The sequence below is a fragment of the Empidonax traillii genome, unplaced genomic scaffold, assembly GCF_003031625.1.
Source record: "Empidonax traillii isolate 1590-97213 ecotype Southwest subspecies unplaced genomic scaffold, ASM303162v1 scaffold348:size657943, whole genome shotgun sequence".
Classification (NCBI taxonomy): Eukaryota; Metazoa; Chordata; class Aves; order Passeriformes; family Tyrannidae; genus Empidonax; species Empidonax traillii.
Genome location: NW_020955541.1, coordinates 153,687 through 179,984, shown reverse-complemented (window position 1 = coordinate 179,984; position 26,298 = coordinate 153,687). Strand labels below are relative to the sequence as shown.

General features: G+C 36.4%; 1 protein-coding gene across 3 annotated transcripts in view; it reads left to right on the top strand.

Moving 5' to 3' along the window:
* The window catches only part of SENP6 (SUMO specific peptidase 6), a 72,252-nt gene extending 49,968 nt beyond the window's left edge, over positions 1-22,284 (top strand). For all 3 annotated transcript variants that reach the window (XM_027892388.1, XM_027892389.1, XM_027892390.1), the window contains 13 exons: positions 510-552; positions 2,208-2,387; positions 4,281-4,507; positions 5,112-5,218; positions 5,306-5,422; positions 6,198-6,320; positions 6,549-6,641; positions 9,612-10,045; positions 13,038-13,141; positions 15,054-15,142; positions 17,509-17,577; positions 17,715-17,865; positions 19,671-22,284. In XM_027892388.1, the coding sequence (XP_027748189.1) occupies positions 510-552; positions 2,208-2,387; positions 4,281-4,507; positions 5,112-5,218; positions 5,306-5,422; positions 6,198-6,320; positions 6,549-6,641; positions 9,612-10,045; positions 13,038-13,141; positions 15,054-15,142; positions 17,509-17,577; positions 17,715-17,865; positions 19,671-19,871 (1,938 nt within the window). In that variant the 3' untranslated portion in view covers positions 19,872-22,284. The remainder of the gene's footprint in view (positions 1-509; positions 553-2,207; positions 2,388-4,280; positions 4,508-5,111; positions 5,219-5,305; positions 5,423-6,197; positions 6,321-6,548; positions 6,642-9,611; positions 10,046-13,037; positions 13,142-15,053; positions 15,143-17,508; positions 17,578-17,714; positions 17,866-19,670) is intronic.
* Positions 22,285-26,298: the final 4,014 nt, after the last annotated feature.

The following is a 26,298-nucleotide window of genomic DNA, read 5'->3' as shown; positions in this document are numbered from 1 at the left end:
TTTTGGTTAACCTTCCAAGTGGCATGGAGGTTTTCAAGGAGACAGTGAAGGTTAGTTTTATGCAGTAAGCCAGATAAAATGCATACTTCTTGCTGGGGTAACCACAGAAACAGCAGAGGGGTGTTACTTGTTCTTTCCACTTTTCTGCAAAACCCTATTTTTTTTAATTTGCTTAAATAATGATCGGTCACATCCTGTCTTGAAGAAATAAAGTTTATGTTTTTCAAGGTATTGTAAATACTTTTGGAAACTGAGTACTTGAGAGAGATCTAAATTTCAGCAGTATGATTGAAAGAGACTCTTGACCAGTAATGAATGTGCTTGCTTCCTTGAGTTGGGTGAAAGTGAACATTTTGTTTTCTTAAAAAAATGTAACATTTAAAATTTTGATTTTAAAATGTTTATTACTGAAATTAGTTAACTGAAATGTATTTACTAAGAGTTAAAAGGGTTTCAGTCAGTTTTGATTTGGAGAAGATGTAAAATCTTACTATTACATTGTCTTTCAGTTTTGCCTGGATTATATCAAAATACGACTAGAGAGTCAAGAAGGTGAGTACATTTTTCATTTTATGTTAGTATTCAATATATATATTTTGAATGAAGTAACTTTGTTAAAGGTATTAACAAGTGAATGATAATTCAGTATTCATTCTGGTTTTGTCATGTATGTAATAAAATATACTGGGTGCCTGTAGATGGAAAAGAGAAAAAAAATGTGGAGTACAAATTTGACCTGAACTACCTGGTGAAGAAAAACCAAAAGGATTTTGCATTATCTCTGCCATCTACTGACAGAAAAAAATTCACTGATAGCAGGACTTAGCAATTTGTGATGTGCATACAGCTGGGTTATTAGTTCTTCCCCTTCATCTGAGTTGAAGATCTGCAGATATTCTGGTGATGATGGACTAAGATTGTCTTGAAAATTATTATCAAAAAGAAAAAGCAAGAGTAACATTCCTGTAAAACTTGTTAACTCTTTAACACTTTATTAATTTGTTATTTCAGATGTCATAAGTAGACAGTAAAAGCCACCCCAGGTGTCTTAGACCTATCTTGTCTGTATCTGCCTTGATAATTTTTTCTCTTGCCTAGAAGTTGTATATTTTGTTACTGAAAGAAATATGGTATAAAGAATAAATGACTCAGCTTAGGAAATGGTGAGCTTACAATGCTTGCTCCGTTTTCTTCCTTCTCTTTTGTAAGGTTTTGTTCTGGGCCTGAGAAACTTTGCTGCCTTTTGTTGGGTGCAGTCTTAAGTTCTATTGAATTTTGCTTTTGTTATTTCTAAAGAGAACCATTGTATTTTGTCATTATTACATGCAGAAAGATGTCTCACAACCTGTAAAATGTAGCTTTTGTCAGTCAAGTATTTATGTTGCATCTAAAATACAGATGCCTAGAAACTACCAGTTTTCATGCATTAAACACAGAAAAACTTATTATGGTTTGTAGAAGATTGTTATCAAGTCGAGTCAGAACAGGTGCACGGTGAAATTATTTCTATGTGACCTGATCCCTCAATGGCATAAAAATGGTGATTCATTAAATGTTGTGCCTGTTGGAGCATTTAGCACTTTTCATTTCATTTTTTTTGAGTTTTACATTTATATCTATTTCTGTATTCAGTTTTATAATTCAGTAAAACCTGTAAAATACTCAACATTGGCATTGGCAGCATCAGATGTATTGTTAAAAATTTACCATGTTACTGTCATTTCTCTTTGGAAGTCAACTGAGAGCAGTACCTTGTTTCCTCAGGCAATCAGATCATTTTTCTGCATGTGTTTATTTTTCTCTTCTTTTAAAAGTTATTTTTCATAAGAGAACTCAGTCAAAGATAAATCTACAAAGAAAGTTTTACAAACCTGTTGTAAAATGTGTCATAGCAATAGTTGCAAATTTAAATCACTGGAAATTGTGGGAGTTTTTTTTCCCATGGAATGAAGAGTAGACTAAAGTTGATGAGAAGAAAACAGTTTGTTTCTGATTCTCTTCCTGACAGGTGACACTGGAATTCAGTTTGTCTTTTAAGATACAAAAAACCAGCACTTCCTGGATATGCACTAACTTCAAAGTCTTAAAAACTTTTAAGCATGTTAGTGATCACATACTGATTTCTTGTTAAAATCAAGGTGGATATTGTAAAGAAAACTTAAAAATTTTTTTATATAATTTAATATCATGTTCTTATTTTCTCCTAGAATCAGAGAGCGATGTCAGAGAGATTAACCTGAAAACTTCAGAGCTTACCAAATGTGAATGGTGTAGTGTCCGAAAATTGCCAGTAGTTTTCCTACAAACAGTACCTTCAACCTGTAGTAGCCTGAGAGATCAGTTGAAAATGAGTAAAGATAATGTCTGGTACGAATGTAAAGGAGACAGTAAGTAAAACAATTTTAGTCTACTATTGACTTTAAGTTGTGTTTTAATGTTTTGGGTCATGAATTTAGACTAAATGCGTTAAGACTAAACCAGTCATCGTTGACTGGGGTTGTTGTAATGTATTTTCAGACACTGTCACCTTCCCAGGCTGATGAAGAGTTACAGTTCAGAACAGCTTGGCATTCTGTTTGTCCAGACATATGCTAATTAGTTACAACATTTAGTCAGTTTAGTATAACTTTTTTCACTAATATTTGTAGTGAATGAAAGCAAGTTGGTTTGTTTAGATTTTGTATATGAGTCTTCACACTTACGTGACAGATTTTGTTCTTCTTCTGCTTTCTATGCTGTTCTCCTGACAGCCTTAGTTTCAGTAGAAACTGTTGTTTGGCTTGGCTTGGATTTTTTCCCCCGGTATACTTGTAGTGAAGTTATGAGTTAGACAAATATCTCCTTGAAAAATATGTGGATAACCTTTGTGTATCTTAAAATAAAATTTAATTTCCACGTAGTTTTCGAGGACCTAGCATCTTCATATGGACTGCTGTTACAGTTAGCAGAGTCTCTTACCCTTAAGTAGGCTTTTCTTTAGGTTTAATTTTGTGGTTATTTGTACTCAGTTTTGTACATGACGCATTCAAATGGAGGAAGAAAGCTTTCAACAGTCTCAGGATTGTGTGCTTCCATAATGCTGTTACAATAACCTTATCCACCTCCTATAAAAGTATGAGCTGTAAGGAGTATTATAATTACAAAAGTAATTGGAGAGCATGCAGGGAACCTATACACATTCTGAGAGCAGGAAGTAGACCCCAGGTGGACACAGGTGTTCACAAGTGAAAAAAGGAAAAGCTTCCTGATCTGTCCATGTGAGAAGTTGTTCCCTTGGTGTGCCTCTCAGCAGTGCCTCCCAGCTCTTTTCCCTGAGGCTGTGGCACTGAACTAGTTTTATACCCAGCTGCTTTATTGTGTTTGATACTTAGGAGCGCTTTATGGTAACACAGTTGCTCTTTGCTTTGCAAACAATGACATTAATTCAAGCCTGAATCCATAGCTGTGCAGAAAATTTTGTGTATGCCTAGTTCCCAAAACAGGAACTCCCAAAACCCAGTTACACATCTAAATTCCCTGTGCAGTAAATTGAGAATTATACTGCTGAAGAATTATTTTTCACAACGGTTAGCACGGTGGGTTAGGAATGACCAAAGGGAAATTGTTATACATGTGTCTGAAACTCCTCTTAAGGAGAAACAGGTCCTGGCAGCCCTGTGTTAGGCAGCTATGTGAGACAGGGATTTGCAGCCTGAATCCTATTCCTGTGTCTGACTGCCTAAAATAATTCCTCTTAGTGCAATTTGCTGCTTTTTGATTTCTCAGATTATATAAGTGGGTGGTATTTATATAATAGCTGATTGATCCAACTCATTCTCTCCAACTTTTTCAAAAAGCATGGATGGTTTATAGTATAACCCTCTAGGATCAGAGAGGAAATTACACTGAATACATAATTTCTGAAATTGTGGTGAAAAAATAGGTTAGGAACTGCAGTAAGAAAAAGTATTGATTACAGAGTCTTACTGTCAGCAAGCAGAAAAGATGTTATTTCAGAATAAGTTTTGGCTTTGCATTCAGTGTCATTTAAAAATTTATCAGGTATAATATTTAAGATTGCTAGATTAAGGCAGAAGTTGAATGCACTCTTTTTGCAAATGTAGGTAAGAAAGATATGGTAGTTAATCCCTCTGTCTCTTTGCACAGATCTGCATTACTGCTTATGTGTATTGTCAGCATTGTGTGCTCATGTTGTCCCACAATTCTATAAAATCTGTTTATAATTGCAACATGCTTTATTTTATTCCTAAATGAATAGTTTTCTCTCTGCTTTTTTGTAGGTCAAGAAGAACAATACATAATTTTGATTTTTGAAACCGGTCTTGATCCTCATGCAAACTCAATATTTGAAAAAATAATTACTGACATTGGTATTAGAAATAATATTTCTGACTTCTTTGTGAAAATTTCCTTTGAAGAAGCCAATGCCAGGCTTGTTGCATTTACGAAGTCCTTGGAAGACAATTCCAAAGGAAGCCCATCTCACAGAGAAAGCAAAATAAAAAATGTAATTATGTTTTTGTTTTAGAACAAAATCATTATATTATTTGGGTTACAAATACACTAAAGATAGCGTGTTAGTCATTAGCCAAAAAAAAAATTCCAAGAACTTTTCATGACTTTTATATGAGGATTCCCATAATTGTCCATAATTCATAGTTATGAAACTATGGGAAATAGCCTGTGCACTCACAGTATTTCTTAGGGTGTTTAGTTTGATTATAAGGTTATACAATGGTCCACAAGTAGTGTTGTTATTTAAAAATTATTAAGGGATAAGAAAACTGTAGTATAATTAGACAACATAATTTTTTCCAGATTCATCTACTGGTAAAATTAAAATATTTCAAACAAGAAATTAAGTTGCAGTCTTGTAGTTAAACTTAATTAATGCTTTCTTTAAGGAAACTGCCTTTTAAAGAATTAGAAAGTTTTATGACTCTGCAAGAAATGAATAAAGAACTAAGTGTAATAGATGGAAAGAAAAAACTTAAACGTGAAGTCTTTCTCAAAAACAATGGATATTACACTGCTGGACTTCTAGAGTTTTATTACCGTTTTAGTAAAACTGAGCACCGTATGCAAATTAATATTGACTTTATTCTTTTAAGGTTGTTCCTGAGTCCAAAATGCAGCAGCGAAATAAACAGCTACCATTTTTTGATGATGATGAAGAAATTGGCGAACCACATACAGTGTTTATTGGTCCTATAGAAAAGTAAGATAATGATCTTTGCCCTGTAACAATTCTCTGAGGGTTTTTTTGGCATTTCATACTTCTTATTGAATGTATTTTTCTTCCCAGGTTGATAGTTTATCCACCTTCTCCAGCTAAAGGCGGTATTTCTGTGACCAACGAAGACCTCCATTGTCTAAATGAAGGCGAATTTTTAAATGATGTTATTATTGATTTTTATTTAAAGTAAGTTTTATTTTCACATCAGTTTTTTGTTGTCTTTTACCTTAAAACTTGAGAAGTTCTGACATGAAAAATTCATGGGCAAGTTGGTAACACTTGGTCTCCAGCTATGTATAGCTGTAATTTTAAAGGTTGTTTTGTAATTTTGCGAGAAGTTTTGGTTCCTCTCTCATCCTGCTTGACAGTGATGTTGTTCTGACTTGGAAAAAAGGTTCTTTACAATTTTTTTAACTTCTGAAGAGCAAATTTCATTTAAAAAAGGAAAAACCTTTTTTGTTTTAATTAATGTAATACATAGTTTTATTTTGAGATTTTCTGATGCTACAAATGTGAGAAGCTTATTGAATTGTTACACGCCGTTGTGTTTATGCTACACGTAAGGTGCACGTGTATAATTTTCAGTCTATTAAAATACATTAGAAGCGAAAAGAAAATGATTGTCACTCTTGGGAGTGTTTGGAGATCTGGTGGCTGAAATGCAAAATTAGGTCTTTGTGTAACAAATTCATTGAAAATTTGTTTTCCTGCCGTGATAAAAAATGAATGCAACAGCAGGAGTACAACTTGTTGATTGAGCAGAGCACTTAATACCTTAAATACTTACACAAACTTTGCATTAATTAGTTCCTGTGGATTGTCAGCTCCAAATAGCTATTTTGTGAGAAGCTGCAACAATTTGGTGGGGATGTAGCACTGTTGGCAGTACTTTTTACTCTGGTGGTGAATACTTTAACACCTCTATTCATTTTGTTGTCATTTGTTTGTTTGTTTTAATTAGGTATTTGGTACTTGAAAAGCTAAAAAAAGAAGATGCTGATAGAATACATGTGTTCAGTTCATTCTTCTATAAACGCCTTAATCAAAGAGAAAGAAGAAATATTCATGAGACTTCAAACCTTTCGTAAGTCTGTTGATAAGTCAGTTTAAGTAAGAGCTAAGTACAGTGAAGACTACAGGAACAGATGCTTCTTGTACAGAAGAATAGAATTCAAGGAGGCATCCAGACCTATAGCAAACATAGAATATACCTTGAAAATTTCAGCAAGCTGTCAAGGTGAAAATATCTGGGAAAAGGTCTCTCAAATAAAATAAGCCACCCTACAAATTATGTGTTGGTTTCTTCTTGCAGAATACAACAAAAGCGACATGGGCGAGTAAGAACGTGGACGCGGCATGTTGACATTTTTGAGAAAGATTTCATTTTTGTTCCCCTTAATGAAGCGTAAGTGAACATAACTTTTTATCGTGTTTTGTAAAGGCTTAAGCTTCATAATACTAAAATTTAAAGCTACGTTGTAGTGTGAATTGAAGGTAACAACTTTTTCCAGGTGATAAAAACAAAACCTTTAAATACTGTAGTATAAGAAGTATCAGACAGCAGAAAGACTGAGGAAAAATTAACATTTTGAATACTTTTTGTAGGTTTACCTCATTCTCTGGAGCTCTTTCCACAAAGCTTTTGTCATTGATAACTTTTGGCTTTAGATTTTTTAGTCCTTTCTAATGAGATCTCACTGGTATAGATGGAATCATCCTTTAGTTACAATAAACCAGTACTGAAAGAAAATTCAATCTAAACTCTCTATTGCCTTGGGAACCTTATTCTTTCTTTTTCTTTATATACTGTTGTCCTGGTATTTTTTTGTAGGTCAGGAAGACGACCACTAGCATTCTCATAGTTGCTACGGACTTTGCTTGCATTCCTTGAGATCAGACCAAATAGTCACAAACACATTTCTGTATTTCACAGAAATAATCTAAACAGTCCTGAAGCCAAAATATTTAGGAAAGTTTAACTATTGCATTTTCAAAGTATACAATAAAAACATGAATAAAGTCAGGACAGAGAGAGGGGAATTTTCTAACTGACTTTGCATAGCCATACCTAGCTAATGTTTCAAAAATCAAAAAAGAGGGTTTTTTAAATAAAAAGCTATTAAGTTTAATAAAAATAAATTTATCTAGATACCATGCCATTGTGCGGTTGGAGGAAGATTTCTGAATCTTTTTCTTGCCTCCTCTCCAGTTCAATTCTGAGGCTAGCTGTAGAGAGGCAGTTAGGAGACAACTGGCCATTTGTAGATCTTTCCTTTTTATAAGGTTGGAAGTATATTCCAAGAAACCTGTTCACAAGCACTAACTTTAGTTTTTGAGATACTCAGGTTATTCAGATTACTCAGATGTAAGGTATTCCGCCTGTCCACTAAAGACTTCATCCTTGCCATCCCTCTCCCATGAAGCGTCAAGTACCAGAACTCTAAAGTATCTGTCGTTTAAATTTTGAGTTGCCTTAGCACTTCTTATGTAGTTACTTCCCACCATCCTCTCTTGTGTGATTCAGATATCTGCACTGATTATGCATAGGAGAAATGAGGCTTCTCTGCTGCAAGTACCAGACAGGGTGACTTAGAAACCACCTGAAAATGAAAATAAATAGTTCCCTGGTTTTATGAGAATTACTTATATTGCTGGTAACCTAACACATAGTAGTTTGTACTGAAGGCATAAAGTTCACAGTGTGTGCGAGTTGGGGATTTGGGGTTAGACTAGTTTGGTCTCATGGACTCATCCAGTTGGGATGAGAGCATGAAAAATGAACTTCTAACGTGCATCTGTTACCTGGAAGTAATCCTGTTCATGCCTTTGGAACTGTCCTTCACCATGAGTTGAAGCTTGGTAAGTGGTGGTAGTAAGACATTCATTTGCAAAATGGTTTTCTGCTATGTACAGTAAGAATGTTGCAGAGCAGAAACATACCCACATATCCAGGGAGATAAGAAAGTGGTGGTTTGATGGGGAGCTTCTAGACTTCGGTGACTGTTTCCTGAAAGCCTTTGCGGATGGTCCCATAACCACTAGTTTAGGGAATGTGGACTCATCTTAGCAAACTGTCAAACTGGAGGTGGGCAGGTTGACTCTAGGGGAGAATTAACTTGAGAACAATATGGTGTTTTAACCATGACTGCATCAGTGTCTTTTGCCTGTACAGTCTTTCTAATTCAAGTTTCCAATGAGGATAGGTGATTGTCTTAAAAGTTACAAGGCATTTTCTTTTTAGGTCCAGGTTAATTTGCTGGTCTGTTTACGTGATTGGTACATAAAGTCTATAAGAAGAATGCACACAAATTCCAGGGTTTGGCAGTACTCAGTACGTTAATTTATTAGGTGTGGTGACTCATTCAAGGCAAAATACCTCCCTACTTCACATGCAGTTTTCAAAGGCTACTTACTTTAACTGCCATTAAGTTTTGATAGAGTTCAGGCTTCATAATCATAAGCATTTTTAGCTACTGCTTTTTCTTTTTTTTCTAAAACACACCTGTATAATATAAAGCTAACTTCTGTTTTATTTGCTGTAGGGAATCAGAGATCTTCCAGAAAATTTCTAAATGGGGTCATTTAAAATCCACTTGTAATGCATCAGTCCCTGAATTTGCTGCTGCTCTATTTCTGATTGAGTGGCAGGTCAACGAAGCCTGAAGAGGCAAGGAGATAGGAGGAATCTGGGACAAAACCTATTTTGCGTTGGGGAATATAACTATTTTTTATCCTGAAGGAGTCAGAATGTCAGTTCTCTGAAGGGTGAAAAGGACAACAGAGTCATGGTGATAGCATTACAAACACTCTTTTTTCCCCTTCTTTAACTCACTGTTGACAAGATTTGTTTTAAAATGTGAAGTGTTGAATACAATTGAAGATTTCATAGGTGGAAGAGTTTGGGCAATTCAGCTGTAGCGTTAGATCTGACTACCTGTGTTGCTAGTGCTGAAGTACTCGAGAATTTAATACAGCCATAAAACATGAACTCAACAATCTCTAATTCATGCACTAATGAAGAAAATACTTAAAAAGGAATAAGCTTTAATTCAGAGAACAAAAGGAATATATAAAGTATGAGCAAATTGAAATAAATACTTAGACCCCACCTGTTTTCAACTAACTGCATCATATTGATACATTTGTTGGTGATTACGTGCATGAAGAAATCCTACTTTTACAGAAGACTCTGAGGGCTTAGTAAAACTTGCTCAAAAAGTGAACAGCTATTAGAATTTATCTTTGAATAATTATGGGGGCAGATTTATTTTGTGTGTGTGTGTACTCAGTGTTTTGTTTCTACCAAACTCAGGTTTAACTGTGAGCATTAATGTAATTGCTAGTTTTCAATGGTGGTTTTCTTTTCCCTTTTCAGAGCCCACTGGTTTTTGGCTGTTATCTGTTTCCCTGGTTTAGAAAAGCCCAAATATGAACCAAATCCCCACTATCATGAAAATGCTACAATGCCGATGAAATCTTCCTCTTCAGATGGAGAGAGCAACGCGCCATCTCCTTTGCCAAATGAATTAGATGCACAAAACTCGCCTTCCAAGTCCACAGCAAAGAAAACGTTGACCAAAAAGTACAATACAGCTTTAATTGACCCAAACACTGAAACAGAGGACAGTGAGTCTTCATGTTGTAGACGAAGTCCTTGTAGGGGAAAAAGTGCTTTCAAAAAACTGAATCAAATAGACAGTGATGTGGAAGAACCTAACACTGTGGAATCAGCATGCCATAAACTAGACCATAGAACTCTGGATAAAAATGGTATACAGGGTGAATTCACAGCTGCTAGCCAATCTCTGGGTATGTAATGGTAAAAGTATGCGCATTTTAATGAAACGTTTGGAGATTTCACATCTGTTACTACTTCTGCAATTGTGTAAACTTCATACTTGGAAAGTTTAGTGTGTGGCTGAATTTCAAGTGCTTGCAATATAAGTAATACATAGCTATTGCATTTAACAGGTTTTTGTGGCTGTTGACATAACTCTCATGGCGAAGAGCTGGAGATAAAACACTGCCAAAATCAGATTACTTCTTCAGTTGTGTGACCTTTTTTCAAACAAAATAACTTTGTAGATACCTCTTCGCATCACTTAAGGCTATAATTGTTAAGGAAAGAGTAGTAGTTTACCATGGATCCTTATAATGTATATTTATGAGGAAACTGAATTAAGATTGTGAGCAACCTTAATTTCAGTCTTCTAGCATTTGAGGTTTTACTTCAACACTATTAATTTTTTTTTTAAATGTCCTGATAAGAAGGTAGGTAAAAAGAAGTAAGAAGAAAGGAATTCTAAAGAAAAAAAATTTCTTCCATGTTACATTTAGAGAGGCTTTTTCCATGCATTTGTGCTGCGAGAACTGAGTTCAGTGATCGGCAGCAGTATTTGTATACCCAAGTGAACAAAGGAGCTCGCATAACTTTTAAAGGCAGGTAAAGGAATTAGGAAAAGATCGTTTCCTCTGTTCACTGCAAGGTTTGGATACCCTTGAGGTACAAAGTACGGAACACCTGGTCATGCAAAAGCTTTTGCTTTAGTCACCAGTAGTATTCCTGCTGACTTAATTTGCACAGTAAGGAACTGTATGGTTTATAGTGCAAGTTCTGAAAATACTATCAATCACATGGTTTAATCTCTGTACTGCAGGCCATTACAACTTCACTTTGTGGATGTAAAATTCTGTTACTTTTTAATCTTAATTTATTCATTTGTGATAACATTCTAACTTTTTTCTGGAAGGTCTTGAAGGGGTGCTGTGGGTGCGCATAGATCTGTTCTTGTTTGAGCTGAGTTTTCATTTTTGTGTCATTGTTACTGTTTATGATATTGCTGCTGTATGATGTAGTCTCATGTCTTGGATGCTGCTACTGTTACTTGTCTGTAATTAATTGGAATGCACTTTATGACAGATTCTTGCTAGGATTACATTTCTTGGGGTTTTTTTGTGGCTGCACTGTATTGGCAGCTGATAGTCATTCTGTTTTTATCTTAAATGCTCACACTCTTGCTCAGCTATTGCAGATGATGCACCCTTTTCTCAATGCAGATGTTCTTACAGATCACAGTCCTGGTTTAAGGGGGAGATTGACCCTAAAGATATGTGTAGGCAGCTAAATTTAGATGTGCTGCGTGTTTAATCCTCCATTTCAACCAGATGGAAGATGGGCATTCTGCCTTGATTTTTCTGACCAGTCTTCAATTGTTGCTCCAGAAGAGTGTGGATCTTGACTGTGCCAAGTCCATACATATGTCCTGGATATCCAGGGATATCTCAAAAGATAACAGGTGCCTCTTTGACAGTGTCAGTGAAACCAAGAGACTTGCTCTTCTCATCCTAAAGCAGATATAGAGTAGCTGTTCAGTTGAGTTGATCTGTGCTCTAATTATGGTTTACTTTCAACGTTGTGAGATCCTAGGTGCCAGCTATAAATGGGAGCCTAAGCTGAGATGTCTGGATCTCAAACTAAATCCTGGTGTTGAGCTTGTGAATCAGTAGGAGTTCATACCTAAATAGCTTTGAAGAAATGATCAAAAATGTATCTATATTTATTATTTAACTAATCCACTTTTTATTGCTCAGTTTTTGAATGAGATGTGATTCTTCTCAATACCAATTTTTATTTTTTAGGAATCTGTCACATTATTTAGCAATAAGTCACATTAGTATATGACCCACTTCTTGTGCTAAGGTCTTTTCAAAGGCACTGAGTAAGACTAATTCTCAAGTTTGTCCCTGTGGAACTCCATTGGTGACCTCTTTCCAAAGTGGTACTTCAGATTCTCTGTTCAAAATATTCTCAAATGCAGATGTTCTCTGGTTTTCAGCATTAGCTAGTTCATTGCCCTGTTTACTGTTCTTACAGAAATCCTGGTTTTAATAGGTAATATGTCCTCCAGTGACACCATAAGCAATGCTTTTATTGTTGTGATCGTTTAGATATATTACATAGCCCTTTTCTGGGAAGCTTTCGGGTTTTGCTGGTATGAGTTACTCATTTTTCACTTATTTCCACAGTTTATTAATTTTTTCCCTCAAAATCTGTTCTGAAGTCTTGTATGGTGGTATAGTTAAGACTAGTGAGCCTGTAGCTGTCTATATCAGCTTCTTGCATAGGTATAGCTATAACATTCATGATTCTTTATTTCTTCTGATGCTGTTTCCCAAATATACGGAGGGGGTAGACAGTGAATTTACAGATATTCCTTTTATCTACCAGTAAAGTTTCAGAAATATTTCTAAACTGCTGCTCCCAGGAGAGCTGATCCTTCATTCTATCCTTTCCCTAGCAGTGTGTTCCCAAGCTGCATTTTTGCTTTTACCAGCAGAAGTCTTGATATAACTGCACAGTGATTGAGGAGAGGTTTCCACTTAAAAAATAATAAGCCTGTGACTCTTTCTCAGTCTGGTCCACTGTGTGTGGATGTGTCATGGAAGGAACCAGCTCGGATTAGGAATAAATAGTTATTTTAGAGAGTAAATCAGAGTGCCCCTTTTGGTGGCAGTACCAGTTTATACTGTTCATGGAACTATGGGGCAATTTCATGGTGGGTTTTAGTGTAGGTCTAATTTTTTTAGGCATTTTACAGAATAAGATATACTTTCTGTTATGCTATTTAGAAGAAGCTTTTCACTTTTGTTCATATCCATGATTAAATTATTATGTGTTAGCTGTATCACAGTTACTGTGAGTAGTCCTGACGACATCTGAGGTATTTAAAATGTCTTTGGTCTTCAGTGATGGCATTGGGTTTTTGATGTTTAAATATCCTACTGTCTGTGATTGATACAGATGGATTGCACAAAATCAGACTAAACTATAGTGAAGACTCAGCTGATGGCAGTAAACTAAATGAAGATGAGCTTATAGATTTTTCTGAAGACCAAGATAACCAGGTAAAGAATTTAGCAGTTTTATTTAGGAAATGTGAACTGTTGTTTTGAATGGACAGCTTAAAAGCAGTATGCACATTGTGAATGTGCATTGTCTAAAGCGAGTTATCTTTGTACGTGTCAAATCCAAAGGACTGGTTACCCACAAAAATTTGCAGATCAACTGACAAGATTATGGATTTGTTACTGTTTACGAGAAAACCGCTGTACTGATCCTGCATTTAATTTTGTGAGTCTTTCGCACAGTGAAAATATTACATAGTGATTTTAGTGGAAACTCTGAAAGTCAGTTTCTGTCTTTCATCTCCCCTACCCCCCTGTTTATCTTCTAAACCCAAGAGCAAGTTACTCTTCTTTCAGCTTCATTTCCTGGACATAAACAGACACATTTATAAGTATGTGCTACTCTGCTGTTTTATTTTTTTGGTGCTTCTCCTAATCACATTTCCACAGATTGGATATGTAATCACATACCATTCGTGTTCAAATTGGAAAATGTTTAAATTTTGGAGCTGTGGAAAAACCGATCATCAAAATGTCCTTTACTGACTCAGTACTGGTATTAGTGAAAGTATTATTCCATAGCCCTGTTGCTTCTGCAGTGTAAGTCAATGCAAGCAAGCTAGAAGTTACACATTTGCTTTTCCTAATTGGCTTCCTGTTTGTGTTCCAGCTGTCTGACTTGAGGTTTTCACCTTTGAATACAGAACAAACTATTATTTTTCAGAGTCTGCAGCTATCTGTAATTACTTCCAAATGGTATCTAAGTACACACATAGAAAAAGCTCCAGGTTATGTTGAACCATAACTGTGCATTTCAAATGCACTCAGCCCACCTCTGCTGTTGGGCCACTTGCGCAGACATTCTGAGTTTTGCCTGATGGAAGTGCCTGACTGTCTATTTTGTAGGAGTTAGAGTTCCCAGAAGATGGAGAATGAAGTACATGGCATGAAGGCAGGGCAGCAAGCACATGGCCAGCTGGGTTCCTTGAGAGGAGGAGCAGATTCCAAGTTCATTGGTTGCTGCAATAGAAACAAGTGTATTAGGAACTAGGCAGTAGTTTGCAATGTGATAATTCATGGCATAGCTTGAGGATATCAGTCACGGGATCCTTGTGAAGTGTACACAATTCTCACAAAAATGTTCACAAATCATGCTGATAGAGGAGTTCCCATTTTTTGAAAGCATCTCTCCCCCGTAACAGAATTATCTGTGGTAGTAACACTGAACTCAGTAGAAGGGTAAGAAGCTGTGGATCACTGGGATATTTTTAGATAGAATAACTTGGTGAGATTGTTCATAAAACTTCCATATCTTTCATAGCTGTCAATGATGAAATCGGAAGGTCAGCAGGTATTTCCAGGTTTGTGACATGACTGTTTTTACAGCCCATGATATACAGTATCATGGTGGTTTAATCTTCCTTGCCCTAAGAATCAAGTTGTTGCATTCTGGAGCAAAAATAGAGTTTTATGTGTGAGCTTGGTGCAGATTTTTGTCCCATTTCACCCAGAAGATAACATATGTGAAACCACCAAGCAAGTTTCTAATATTCATTAGCAAGAAAAGTATTGATAATTTAGATTTATAACCAAATAATAGAGATGAATCTCTTTCAAGGCAGCAGTGGTTTGAAAATATCAGCTGCAGCTTTTTTTTCTAGTTTCAGCAGTCCTCAAATAAATAGCACCATTCAATCTGTGCCATTCCAGCATGGATTTGAGAAACCATGTGACTAAAAGTTGGCAAACTTTACAAACAGTGAATCATTTCAGATTAAGCTACCATTTCTTTATTAAATTAAGGTTATTGGTCTTGAGAAAAAATAGTTGAGTATAGCAATAATTCCTTTTGCATCCGTTTGAAAAAAACAATATTAGCTTTTAAACACTTGTAACCATCTTGCTTCTGTAGGAAGACAGTAGTGATGATGGTGGCCTTGTAGATGATAACTGTAGTTCAGAAATGGGACAATGGTACCTGAAGCCAACTATCTGCAAACAGTAAGTATTAAAACAGTTGAAATGTGAATTTCATAAAAATTTATGAAATATAAAGGACAGTAATTGTGGGAAATTCTCATACCTGAGTCTTCCTACACTTTAATCAGCATGCTCTTAGTGTTTGAGAGAGAATTTTATACTTTGTACTACCACCTTCAGTGAGCAGGAAATGTATTGAATGAAACTAGTAGTGAAATAATAACTTTTTGGGTTTCTGTTAAGTTTGTGTGCTGCTTCAGGCAAGCAAAGAATTTTTTTTTCCTTCCAATAAGGCTGTTCTTTGATATCTTGCACTTGGATTCCTGAAAAAAGAATGTGCAGAAGCATGTTCAAATGTGTCCTGTATTAAAAAGCAGATTAATGTCTTTAAATGGACGTAATACTAAAGAAAACCTTTGCCTCTACTCAGATTAGTAAAAGAAAATGGGAATAATTTTTAACTGCCCCCCTTATCTAAAGTGTTTTTGCTGTTGCTCTTATTGTCTCTCTCATGTTCCAGCTTTTTTGTTTGGTTTTTTTTCAGTAAGTATGTTCACACTTTTTTGTTTATTTTTTCATCTGTTTTGGATTTGAAAACTTTTTCTATTTGAAACCCGGAAATAATTTCTTAGTAAACATTGACTGCAGTTGTTTGCATTTTGGTGTGACAGAAATGCCTGATTCCAAATCCAGAAATACCATTACTGGTTTTGCTGTCTTGACAGTTTCCTTTTTATGTTTTCATCACTTAGTCATTTTTATATTTTCCTTCTTTGTGAATGTAACGTTTACTAGAAAGTTGAAGACTTTCACAATTACACCCATGATGCAGAATAAAATTATGAATTTATTGATGGTATGAAATATGTGGCAATACATTTTCATAAAGGAGTAAAAGTTCCTCTGTGTTGTGAGTTTAAAGAATATTTATGAGCTTCTGATTATAGCTTGGCTAGATTTGTCCCATTTTAATGACAGATTATCTGTACATAATACTTTCTAGCAGACAGTATTTTAATCCAAATGGGAAATTTCATAACATCTTTAACACTTAAGTATTAAAAGTCATTAAGAACACTTAAATACTTTACTATTAACATATTTTAAAATTACTTCTATATGAAATAGAAAATTACCCTGAAAAAGCTATCACCTCTCTCCCCTTTGAAGTACTAGATTATGCTTTTTTAAAGAGCATTACCTATAAAAATAATAGCTTTCATTTATCAGAAATTAAAACAAGTACAAGAAAACATTCAAGTGATTATGTGCTTATGCCTAAAAAATTGCATAAATGTAAATTAGTTTATAAATACAAGCACACCTATACATAAATGCATGCAAATATTTTGAATTTACTAGTCTGAAGCTTCTTTAAAGGGTACCGTGTCTGAATGCGTACCTGGTACTGTTAGAAAAAAAGCAGAGATTTGTGAAGAGTAATCTGCATTTATTTACCCCCCAAAATACATATCACAGAATCAACTAGTTTGGAAAAGACCTCTGAGATCATCAAGTCCAACCTTAGACCTAACACCACCTCTCTACTAGACTATGGCACTAAGTGCCACATCCAGTCTCTTCTTAACCACCTCCAGGGATGGTGACTCCACTACCTCCCTGAGCAGCCTATTCCAATGTCCAATCACTCTCTCTGTACAGAAATTCATCCTAACATATTACATCTAATGCTAAAATTCTGATCTCTGGTATGAATCAACTTTGATGTATAAATCCAGCTGTTGCATATAAGGTGGCTGATACAATAGTGTTTGTAGCTACTGAAAAGGTAGCTTTAGATGGAGTGATAGGGTATCGGCATCTGTAGTGTGTAAGAGAGGACTTAGGTAGACTTAGTTCTCTAGAAAATATGGGTCCATGATTTTAAAGTCTTTCAAATAAAGTAGGGTGTGTTTTGTGTGTAACTACCACCTAGCTTTCAGGTTCAGGCTGGGATCACTTCTTGAACATGTACTCCTAGCATCATCTTAGGTGCTGTGGAGAGTCCCATCTGTGCTCCAGTTGCCACTTCAGAAGAATGTTTCTGGGCTCTCTGACTTTTTCATCTCGAGAGAGAGAGAGACTTGTGAACCTAAAACAGCATCAAACACCTGAGGGTGTTTTAGGCAACTAGTTTTTGCCAGTAATGAATAATTTTGGTCTGATAGTACTCTACTTTCTAAGTGCATTCTTAAGTGTAGTTAGTATGTGGATAAAGGTAACTTGCCTTTTAGCTATCCCAATTAGGGGGTTATAGTACTCCTGGCAGAATTTTGTAGTATTGATCTAGTTTTGTTAAAGTCATCTCACAAACCCTTTCTGTGTACCATTGTGTTTTTCAGGCTGCTGTAAAATACTGTGTACTTAAAAATTGTGTTTTCTCTTAGGCCCTGCATTTTGCTTATGGACTCACTGAGAGGCCCTTCCCGGTCAAATGTTGTGAAAACACTAAGGGAGTAAGTTTCATATCTGGTTTTGGGGGCTTTTTTAGTTTGGTTTGGTTTGATGTTTTTGTTTTGTTTTGTTTTTTTTTTTCAAAATTTTTCAAGGGAAAAAAAAAGGGGGTTTTCACTTGCATATTCTTTTATCATAGATACTTAGAGGTGGAATGGGAAGTCAGGAAAGGCAGCAAAAGAAGCTTTTCCAAAGATGTCATGAAAGGTTCTAACCCAAAAGTGCCACAACAGAACAACTTCAGTGATTGTGGAGTGTACATACTGCAGTATGTGGAGAGCTTTTTTGAGGTATGTATGTTTGTGTAGCTATTTCTGTTTCCTGCAGCAATCAAATATAAACTGTGAAAATGATTGCAATTATGAAAAGCTTCTAGTTTAGGTCTTATACCTATTCGTGAGATTATGTATAAACTAATTTATGTATAACATACATAATAACTTTTTGGGAAATAAATTATTTATCCTCTTAAGTTGTACATACGTATAAGAAATGGTAAGCCATGGAATTTTCTGAGGGAATCTTTCAAAGTACATTTAGAGTCTACCTTTGTGTTCTTTTGGTGTGTACCCTTTAAAATTACTCAAGTAAGAACTTAAGTTCAAAATCTAAACTAAAAATGCAGTACAAAAAACTTGCTCTCTTCTTCCTAAGAACTATTACTAAACAAATTCAGTAATGTGACACAGGTAGGGGGGTTTTTGTTTTGTTTGTTTTATGAACTTGCAGGAAGACATGTAAGTGAAATCGTTACAGCTAAATGCCAAATCTTGTTTCCACTGAAGGAATTGGTTAAACAGTTACATCAACTGACTTGGTCTTCAAGTTACAGCTTCTTTCACAAGTGGAGGCACTGGCACCTTCTGGTCTTGGTTGGGAGGAGAAATGATGGTCAAGTGAGATGTTGCCTGCATGGGACGCTAACTCATGGTGCTTTAGAGCATTGTTCCTTAATTCTGCAGTAGCTACCTCCTTCCCTGGGAAAGCTGGCAGCTGCTCCTTCATTCTTCAACACTCCCCTCATTCCTACTTTACACGAGAGCAGAGTGCACTCATGCTAATGCCAGGCAAAAGCTTTGGCTTTACCAGTGAGTCCGTGAGAGCTTAGAACTGTAGCCGGGTGCTTCCTGTTTGGTTCACCAGGAGTGTGAGGAGCAACCAAGCTCCAATAATCTTATCCCATTCCCTCTTGCCAACTGATTGCTGAGTGGCATCGGGCCCTGCCCGGTGTGCAGCCCCGTTTCCCTGGGGTGGTGAGGGGGGTCAGGGCTGTGGCCACCAGGGGCCGCCGTGGGGCCAGCGAGCGGGGCCCGGCCCGGCACCCAATGTGCCCGTCCTGGTCACTGGTGTTCTTCACAGGCAGCCTTGCTGGTGGTACCTCAGGGGTGAATGTAATTCACCCTTAAATAACCCCGTTAATGATGGAAACTGGAATAAACAAAAGGAGGAGTTGCTTTGAGAGAAAACACTGTTCCACAAACTGTCATTTCACTAGAGTGGAGTTGTTGTCCAGTATCACTAAAGGGGTGTAGATAATGTCTCGTATTATATTCTTGTAATTCTTTGATCTCTAGCAAGATAACAGAATGTAAGTATAAAAAATGCTGGTGGTAGCCAGGGGCTTTGTTTTTTAGGGTGAAATCTAAAATTGAATTTCCTAGGTGGTTGTGGTCCTAAAGGTTATTTATAAGAACAGGAGTGTTTATTAATGAATTCCCAAGCAGCTCTAGATTTCTGCTAGTCATTCTTAAAAAACGTCTTATATCTTTACAGTAATTTTGTCTTTTTTTTTTATTATTATTAGATCCATTTTATACATTTATGCAGTCAAATGCTTTGTCTTAAAGATGTAGCAAAATGAGTAGATTGTTCAGGCTTTCTTAAAATCAGAGCTGTGATCTGGATGAATGTTACTCTATAACATACTGAAGATTGATTGACTTTTACCGTAATTGTTCACGTACAGAACACAGAAACTGTAGAAATTTTGTTCCATGCTGATGGAATGAAGCTTGGAACTTTGATTCACTGTAGTTTTCTTCCGACTTTTAGGTTGCAACTCCTTACTTAATACCCAAATGACCTTTCTTTTCAGAACCCCATTTTGAGTTTTGAGCTACCAATGAACTTAACAGACTGGTTTCCACGTCCAAGAATGAAAACAAAAAGAGAAGAAATACGAAAATTAATCCTGAAGCTCCAGGAACAGCAGAACAAGGAAAAGAAGGGACAAAGAGACCCAAGTTCAATTTTGCAGGAAAAGACAGAACAACTTGTCAACAGCAGCTCAGACTGAATGTTGTATCTGTTGCATGTTAGCTCCACAATCAAAACTGAAATCTACATTTTTGTCTGCCCAGGCTAAAGATTTGGCATATTCTCTGCTCAGAGTTACTTGGGAATGTTTAATGCCTGTATAAATGTGTGTCATAAAATGGTTTAATTCCCACAAAGATGTGTATTAAGTAAGTGAGTCTGTACATATGTTAATGAGGCCAACTTTTTCAGCATTTGTAATTACTTTTTTTCCACTCGATAGGGAGCTTTTGTTATGTATTTCTGTTAATAGAAGTTAAATAGCAAATTCTAAACATAAAGCAAATAAAGAAAATATAGGATAAAATGGTTACCTTTTTCTTTTTCAGTAAAGTTGTAATGTTACAGGCTTAAGTAACACATAGGGAATGATTTGGTAGTGAGATAATTAATTCATATTTTGACCCTATTTAATTGCCCTTTACAAGATTATTCTGCTTGCGCTACAGACAATAATATGGGTAAGTGTTTCAATGTACCATGGCCTCAGAGAGGGTGATTCCCATCCTCCCCGTATCTAAGTGTAGGCAGTGTCATAGTTCATAGGACTTCAGATAGCTTCAGATTTAGGGTTTTAAAAGATATGCATTGCAGTTACAATTCCACCCTTGCTTTAGTGGGATGGGCTAGGAAAAGGGGGAGAATGCTCTTTGACCAGAGGTGACTCTTTAAACAGTATTATAAAAGTGGTTTCAATGAAGTGATCTTGAGTGATTCTATTAAATCATATTTTGTGGATCCCAGTTGTTGTACAGGTGTATTTTGAGACTTTCTTCATTATAAAATTGTATTTTGGTAAGTGTACTTGAAATAGCAGATTGCCCATATTACATTTTCTATGTTACAATCTGAATGTTACATTCATACGTGCTTTATCTAAGTAATGAACATTTAAAAAGAAAAAAGTGTATGATTACTATTTTTTGTAATATCCACGCAAAAAACCAAAATGCCAGTGTTCATTGCTTGCTTGTTCGTTCTTGGCTTTAGGTAGCATCGGACTAATGTTGGGATTTGTTTGGATATTTCCAGTTTATTTTGATTTTACAACAGTCTCAGATGTCATCGTTGCTTAAACTGCAAACACAACCTTTTATCTGTGTTCTAGAAAGGCTGTGGCATTTGAGTGAGTAAAGTAAGAGAAAGTTCATGGAAGGGTATGTTATCTCCGGTTTTCTACTAATGTAGATATCTTTGAAGGTAACCAGAAAGTGTCTCTTCCCAGGAAGGAATTTGTTTGGGGTAGAGAGGGATTTTCTGTCCTTCCTTGCAGATAGTATTTTCTCTCCTGATTTTTCTACTGGGAATGCCATGTACCATTCAGTTCTCCCAAAAAGAAGCAGCAGAGAGTTCATTAGCTGAACTCTGTTCCTCGAGACTTATTTTTGTATGTGACACCAAGTCTAACCGAGTACTTCATGGTCTCCATGAGTTTTCATTCTCGCTAAACCCTGAAAACACGGCTGCTAATGACGTTACTTCCAGGGCATTCCTGCACAGAGGGCTCTCTGTGACACCCTCTGTTTGCAGAGGGGTTCTCTCACCAAGGCAGAGTGGTTGCACCTAGAGCAGTACAACCACGAGCCACTAATCTTTTGCACAGATAACCCGTGGGATTTAGGGGAGTTGTTTGTTCCTTCCTTTCTTTCTTCATAAAGCCTGGGCCCCACAGAGAATATATAAGCACCACAAATATGTTTTATGCGAGAGGTGACTCCTGTGCAGGTTTCTTGTTCAGAGTATTTGGGGGCAGTCTTCTGGACTACAAATCAAATGTGTAATGTGCACATCTCCAAGTTGTTTCCTTCTTCAGACTCACCCAGTATTTTGCCATTGTTGGGGAAAATCAGGGATAAAATAGTTCCAGGTTGTGGAGCTGCAGGGTCTTTCTTGTATGTCTGGCTTTAGTGCAACTGACAGATTGGAGTAGTGGTTTATACAATTGTGAGTAAATCAGCAATGGGTAGTAGAGAAGGAAGGAAAATAACTTCTTGGAAATAGAGGAGAGACAGTTGCAAATAGAATGTATTCCTTCCCAGTCTAGTCTTTCCCAATATTATGTTCTAATTTTATGGAATATCTCCACATTTGGTCAGTTATAATAGTTTTCCTCTTTCTAACGTTTGTGATGCAGGTTTATATTTTCATGCTGTAGAACTGTTTGGTTCTCTTGCTAGGAATGGCCTGGTGCTTCCTCCTTTTCCTTCCTGTTTCCTGTCCTCCCCTTCATCCTCCCTTCCCTCTTCCCGTTTTTCAAAGCTGTGAAGAAAGTGCTGGATTTACTGTCATTTAATGTTAAAGGTCTCAAGATCTTCAGTCACAGCAAGCTACTATACATGTTAAATATAGGAAACTTATTTTTTTAATAAAATGTGACATTAATAGAAAAAAAACCTTACAGAATTAAGAATGAGTTATTTAAAGCCTTTCTGGCTTGGTTTAACAAGCTCACTACTGCATGTGCTTGGTAAGTGTTCTTAATATAGTGGTGGGCAATGCTGCCGTGTTTTGCAATTCAACAAGTTTTTCCAGTGTGTTTTCTGAATCATGGTTACTCAGTGGAAGTTAGTGGGGTGGGGACTAGATATGTTTATTTAATAATTGTGTGACAACACATGCACTCAGTGGAAAGTATATGTTGTATATTCCTCCAGAAGATTTAGGATTACAAATACTTTAAAAGTAGCCTGACTGCATTCTGCAGTGTAAGGTATCAGATGGCCACCTAATTAAATGTATCTGTTTGTATTGTTTTTCATGTTGGGTAGAATAACAGTTAGGAATTCTTACTAAAGTTTTAGATTACTTAGCATTAAAAATGCATGTACTTCTGGTGCACATTTGCAGGATAGCTGCAAAAGCAGAAGAGACATCTAAGTAGTCCCTTGTGACAGTTCTATTTTTCCTGCTTCAGAGACTGAGCACACTCTTTAAAGACCAGAGACTTCAAACAGAAGAACTGTGTTGTCGATTTTTGAGGTTGCACTACGTTCTTGTCTTTCTTGTCTTGGAAGAATCCAACTTCCAAAACATTCAGTAAAGAAAGCTTTACACCAAGATAAGGAAACTATGCTGTTGATTTTGGGTGTTTGTTTGTTTTTTTTTTTTTTTTTAATTATGTCTTTCATAGAGAATGAGTTAAGCAGAACATGTATGATTTTTAATCCCCATTAACCTACCTCTGGAAACTGAAGTACTAGTCTTCTCTTATAAACAAGCTGCAGCAGTTTCTGTAGTTTAGCAACCCACTGTAATTTTTTGCCTCAGATTTTTAAATAGAATGTCATTTCAGTCACTGGTTAAGGCTTTATGGTGATAACGTGATGCTGGTGTTTTAGGATGTGAACAGAAGTAGCTATAAGGGTGCTTGTTCTTTGCAGTCCTGATTCTTGGGGCCACGATGAGGAGAGCTACAGGAGTCTGGGTAAAAGATTTTATTTTTATTCTGGTATGATGCATTTTGTAACAGTCTGTCTTAAGTGTTGCATACTCAGTAACTTCTGTGCAGTGACGTGAATTCACAAAGGTACTTCTCCCCAAGTCTTTTGACTCTTCCCATCTACTTCTGGAAATCAAAGGGGAGCTGATGTTACAAACCACAGCTTTGAAACAGTAAACGGTGAGGTAACAGCCATTTTACTTATCTTTCTTCACCATATTTTTAAACTAAATCCTTTTTGCATAATCATGCCTGCTCAAAGATGCGACGACAGATGTCTGTTTTGTAGGCTCCAGTCTGGTTAAGGGAGGATTTAATCTGGAAGGTGACTTCTCTCTCTGTTGTGATCTGTTGGAGTTTTCTGACAGACTGGATTTTGCTTGCTTTTAACAAATTTGCACGTGGACTCCTGCAACCCTGTGGTTACAAAAGGAAACTGGGTAATGTACACCATACCTCAGGGATTCCTTATTCAATGATGAGAGTAATTGCTAGCTGCAACCTAGATTCAAATAGCCAGGTTGTGTTTTTGCTAGATCTTACTTTTCTTGTTTTTTCTTTTTTTTTCCCCTTTTTTTTCTTTTTTTTTTTTTGTGAGGCTCATAGTTGAAGTCCCAGGGGAAGAGTAAGCAGTGCTATTTGTGATGAATGAAGCTTAAAAATATACATGACCTACATTTGTCCATGAATATATGTGAACAAAAGGTTATCTGGATTTCAAAGTATCCAGATTTTAGTAAATGAGAGGCTTGCCATAGCTGCCTTTTTTTTTTTTTTTGGTCTTTTTCATCCCTCCTTAGTTGTTAGTGCTTATTAGTTATTATCTAACTCTGTCTAGTTCTTTGGGGTATGACTTTACTCAAAACAAGCATCAGATAAAGTAACGCAGGAGTGGGAGGAACGAAAACTATTAATTTTTAAATAAAAAATTCTTCTATATGAGCAAAACAACCACAGAATGGGGCTGACTGTACTTTATTAGTAGATGGTTTATTTTAATAGAATAGTCAAATCCACGTAGTACTTGTGTCCAGTTGTGCAGTGTCACAGTTCTAGATGATAGTTACAAATTCCATCTGCAGGACCAGATTCTCTTTTACTGCAAGCTGAGTGGATAAGGTTAGTGGGAGCCAGACTAGTTTGATTCAGCTGAGTATTTGTTCCCCCATAAGCTATGAGGAGTACTCTTATGGGAAAAAGCACTGTGCTCCAACCAGCCTGAGTTTCCTGCGTGAAGAGTCTGTTTAGACTCTGGTCTTTAGCCCAGAAGTTAAAACATGTTAGATTTCCCCAGTGGTTTAACTTATGGAAATTTATCAACTATTTACACAAAACTATCTTTTAAAACATATTTCTTGAGTTTATGAACTTGGTTTACTTTTGCATATATACTGATGTCGACTATACAGCTAAATACTCTGATGCCGTCTCACAGCAGTAGTTTGCAAACTCTTACGCAAACCTCTGCCCCCATCTTCCTCCAGATGTAACAGTTTTTAAATCAAGCTCTGTGACACTGCCTGTTTACATCAGGCTTGTCCTTCCTAACTGGAATTCTGAAAAACTAACATTGTGTTTCCCTTATCTTTACGTGTGTGTAAGAAGTGCAGTGGTAGCCTGGACAGGGACATTACTGTATATTGGAGCAAACCTATGACATAATTATAGGAAATACTTGGTTGGGAATTTTAAGCTCTATGATCCCGAGATCTAGGATCTCAGAATGGGTTGGGTTGGAAGGGACCTTTAAGATCATCTAGTTCCAACCACCCTGCTGTGGGCAGGGACACCTCCCACTAGACCGGGTTACTCAGAGCCCTGTCCAACCTGGCCTTGATGAATGAACTGTTCATGCAGCAGACTGAAAACAGAGTAATTATTTTAGTTCTAGAGAACTTCATATTTGTACCTTCAGGCCTGGAAGTTTACTTCATACTAGGTAATATGTTCAGTAATATGCCAGATAGCCTGTCAGTTCTGTAATAAAAGAAAATCAGACAGGCTAACCCCAAAAGAGCACTATTAAAAGCATGACACATTTCTCACAGAAGATGACAGTAAATGGGGCCTAAGTTGAACTGGAATACAAACAAATGGAATATATTTCTTACCTAAATGTTCCTCAGTTCTGAAACTTAAACTGCTTTGTAAACAATATTGTAATAAGATCTTTCTGTGCTACAAAAGGGCATTAGAAGGCCGTGAGAAGTTGCACAGCTTCCTCCCATCCAAAAGTCCACTGAAATTTCTAGACTTCAAATGAAATTTGCACTGTAAATGATTGTTAAGATTCCAGATTCAAGAAGACATTTTTAAACAAACGTCTGTAGTAATGTATTGGATGTGTTTGTATGGAGAGCTTATGATACGATATTTAATTAAAAAGTCATAGAGCTCTCCCCTCTCACCCCCCAGAAACCAGGCCTAAACCACGCCTTAGTTTTGCAAAGCTGTGGTCTCTGAATTAATTTATTACCTCCTTTTTTTATTGTCTCTATACCTTATTGTACAGTCACTTCTGTGAGATTTTCATTCTACTCTAGCAGTCTTTCATACATGGTTACTGAATTTGGATGCAGTATAGTCAGCCTTATTTGAGTATCTAAATTGCATTCTTGTGTCTTGGTTGTCTGTGTAAAGCAAGTAAGTCCTCAGAGTCAACGGAGGTTCCCTTTTTCATGGGGACATTGTGGAATTCAAGTGTCTTTATTCAGATGCTAATTTTTTTCAGACCAGTTAGAAGCTAGACAGGGTGAACTTGGCTTCACTCTGACTCTATCCAGAGTTGCTTGATGTCATTATCTCCATTTTGCAAATTGAGTGCTGAATCTCAGGGAAGGAGATAAAAAGTATTTTAGTTTAACTAAGCTAAGCTACTGTAAACTGCTGAAATTCACACTCCAGCTACTCTCACTTGTGAGCATTGAAGAGTTAGCTTAAAAAGATGCTTGCTGTTTATTTAGGTACT